Raw genomic sequence first — 3212 nt, 5'->3', positions numbered from 1 at the left:
TATATATATTCCCCCCCCCCCCAATCAAAATCTGTCTTCACTTCTCTTCATTTTTTAATGTTCTCCTCTCCATCTTTGATATCGTACATAAATTTCTTTCTCACTTTGTCTATCTTTCATTCACTCACTCTCTGGACTTCTATTATTTTTGTCATATTATCCCTTTGATCCCTACAACACCTCTGTTGTCCAGCTCTAATTTCTTCCTATGCTTTCTCTTTTATGTCTTTCTTTCTGTCTCTTGCTTGTGTTCTTTTCTATATTTCACTGTCTTGGTTGACTACTGATCATTATTTTTTTCTCTTTCTCTCTCAATGCAGTAACTGCTTTCTCTTCTCACATTCCAGTATATAGTGTAACAGAATGAGCTAAATTAAGTGAAAGAAAAAGAGATACATGTTTTGGCCTTTTATAAAGTTTATCACTTAATCACAGCCAACTGCAATACTGATCAGAATTTGCATTTATATAAAAAAATATATCATCTATTATGGAAATTCTTTGTGCCCCTGTGCAACTGGTGTGCGTGTGTGTGTGTGTATATACATATATATATATATATCTATATTCTTTTCAATATATTTCTAGCCACGGTACCTCCAGGCATTGACCCCGAAGTATATAACTGGTTCATAAGTGTTGATGCTGACCATTCTGGGAAAATTTCAGCCAAAGAATTACAACAGGCCTTAATTTATGGCAACTGGAAACATGCAAATGATAAATCAGCACGTTTAATGATATGTAAGTATTTCTTATTTCATCACGTGGCCTTGTAAAAACTGGTTAGGAAATAAAGATAAAAGAAAATATATCCTGTATGCTTAAAACCTAGGTGGACTTTGGAGCTGGTGTTTCAGTTTGTGATAGTGTGAACAAGTTGAAGTGACAGTAACGGTGTTATAATGATAATGTCCAGAGAATAAAATCCAAATATTCCTCTTTTGAAACTTTTAGTAAAAACTGGACCCAATCAGTGATTTTAATAACTTGCAACCCTTTGATCAGCTTTAGTTTTGTTTGAGGTCAATATGATAACTTGGAGCAAACTAATTTTCATATGTTTATTTTTATATTTATGGCAAAATGACCTAAATTCATCCAGTTTGTCTTTCTGTTATGTAAACAAGAAGACGAATTGGGTGAAATTAGGGCATTTTTGCTATAAATATAAAACTAAACATTTAAGAAGTTATACAATATAATAGGTGCAGGAGTGGCTGTATGGTAAGTAGCTTGCTTACCAACCACATGGTTCTGGTTCAGTCCCACTGCGTGGCACCTTGGGCAAGTGTCTTCTACTATAGCAGAAGACACTTGTTGGGCCTCAAAAAGGCAATGACAAATGAGCAAGACCTTCAGCAACATGCTGTGATTGATAAGAAGACTCATTAAACCATTGTGGAAGATACTGGTGTCATGCACTTGGCACCCATGCCAGTGGCACATAAAAACACCCATTACACTCTCAGAGTGGTTGGCATTAGGAAGGGCATCCAGCCATAGAAACTAGTTGCATAGGTGCGAGTTGCATGACACCAGCACAGGTGCTAGTTGCATGGCACAGGTGCTAGTTATGCGACACTGGCATCGGCCACGTTGCCTGCGTGAGGCCCAACACTCAAAAGGTGCTTTTTATGTGCCAGTCACGTGACACTGACAACAGCCACAACTATGATTTTACTTGGCTTGATGGGTCTTCTCAAGCCTCAAGGTCTCGGTGACCGGTCACCAGTGAGGCTCACTGTTCAAAGACCATGCTTCACCACCTCATTTCATGTCTTCTTAGGTCTACTACTTCCACATGTTCCCCCCAGAGCTAGAGATCAGCACTTCTTTACACAGTTGTCCTCATCCATATGCATCACATGACCACACCAGCACAGTCTTCTATCTTGCACACCACCTCTGATGCCTCTTATGCCCAACTTTTCTCTGAAGACCCATCAAGCCAAGTGAAATTGTTATTGTACTAGATTCTTCATTTCAAAATAAACCAGTGCATAGGCAGTGTATTTCAACAGAATTATATTAATAAAAGGGTTAATAATGACATACTTATTTTACTGAATTCTTCATTATTTTCAAAACTAATTAAAACAAAGGTTTTGTATTTCAACTAAAATATGGTAATAAAGGGGTTAAGTTATTAAGTTATTTTTAACAAAACCAATCTAAATTTTCAATTATTTTAGAATTTAATCCAAATACATAGGGAATGTATTTTAATTACTAATAACATATTATTAACAAAAGTATTAAACCTTACCATATCTATAATATTTCTAAAATTTAATTTCTTTTGTTTTCTGAATGTCTAGCAATGTTTTCTAAAGACCACAGTGAATCGATTGACTTGATCCAGTTCCAACATCTCTGGAAATTTCTCCAAGATATGCAGGTTGTTTTTAACAGATTCGATCCAACTCGTTCTGGAAAAATTGGTATGGCAGAATTACAAACTGGTGAGTAATGCTAATTTTGATTGAGCATTTTTATCCCTTATTCCAAAAATTTTATCATTTTGCTGAAGGATGGTGGAGAGGTGACCAACATTCTTTTCAATGCTTTCTTTTATCTCTTTACATTCTGAGTTCAAATCTTGCGAAGGATGATCACATAAGTTGCAGTTAAATACATTGCTATGTGGTAAGAAGTTTGCATCCCAATTACATGGTTCTGGGTTCAGTCCCACTGCATGTCACTTTAGGTAAGGGTCATTTACTATAGCTATGGGCTGATCAAAGCCTTGTGAAAGGATTTGGTTGACAAACTCAAGGAAGCCTGTCGTATATAAATATATATATAAAAATATATATGAGCAAGGTCGTTGCCAGTGCTGCTGGATTGGCTCCTGTGCAGGTGGCACGTAAAAAACAATGCAATCATTACATCAATTTAAATGCAGTGTCATCTTCAGCTGCACAAATACATAAATAGAATTTTAACCACTACTTGATATTTTGTTGCTTATTTTGATTTTATTCACCTTACTTCGAGCCGTGTGGATAATACCGGACTGACTTGGTGCTTCAACTTAAATACCTAATTCAACTGAATCTCAATTATTTCTTTGCCCCTGGGAGCTCCTCTATGCTGATGACCTTGCCCTAATTGCGGAGTCACTATCAGAACTAGAGAAGTTTCAGGTGTGGAAGCAAGGTCTAGAATTGAAGGGCCTTAGAGTCAACCTAGCTAAAACCAAAATCCTA

General features: G+C 36.5%; 1 protein-coding gene across 1 annotated transcript in view; it reads left to right on the top strand.

Annotated features, from left to right (window-relative positions):
* LOC106879429 (peflin) overlaps positions 1-3212 on the top strand; it is a 30552-nt gene that overhangs the window by 24197 nt on the left and 3143 nt on the right. The window contains exons 3-4 of the mRNA XM_014928984.2: positions 589-744; positions 2322-2465. Of these exons, the coding sequence (XP_014784470.1) occupies positions 589-744; positions 2322-2465 (300 nt within the window). The remainder of the gene's footprint in view (positions 1-588; positions 745-2321; positions 2466-3212) is intronic.

Source organism: Octopus bimaculoides, chromosome 3 (assembly GCF_001194135.2).
Source record: "Octopus bimaculoides isolate UCB-OBI-ISO-001 chromosome 3, ASM119413v2, whole genome shotgun sequence".
Lineage (NCBI taxonomy): Eukaryota > Metazoa > Mollusca > Cephalopoda > Octopoda > Octopodidae > Octopus > Octopus bimaculoides.
This window is presented reverse-complemented; position numbering and strand designations above follow the sequence as displayed.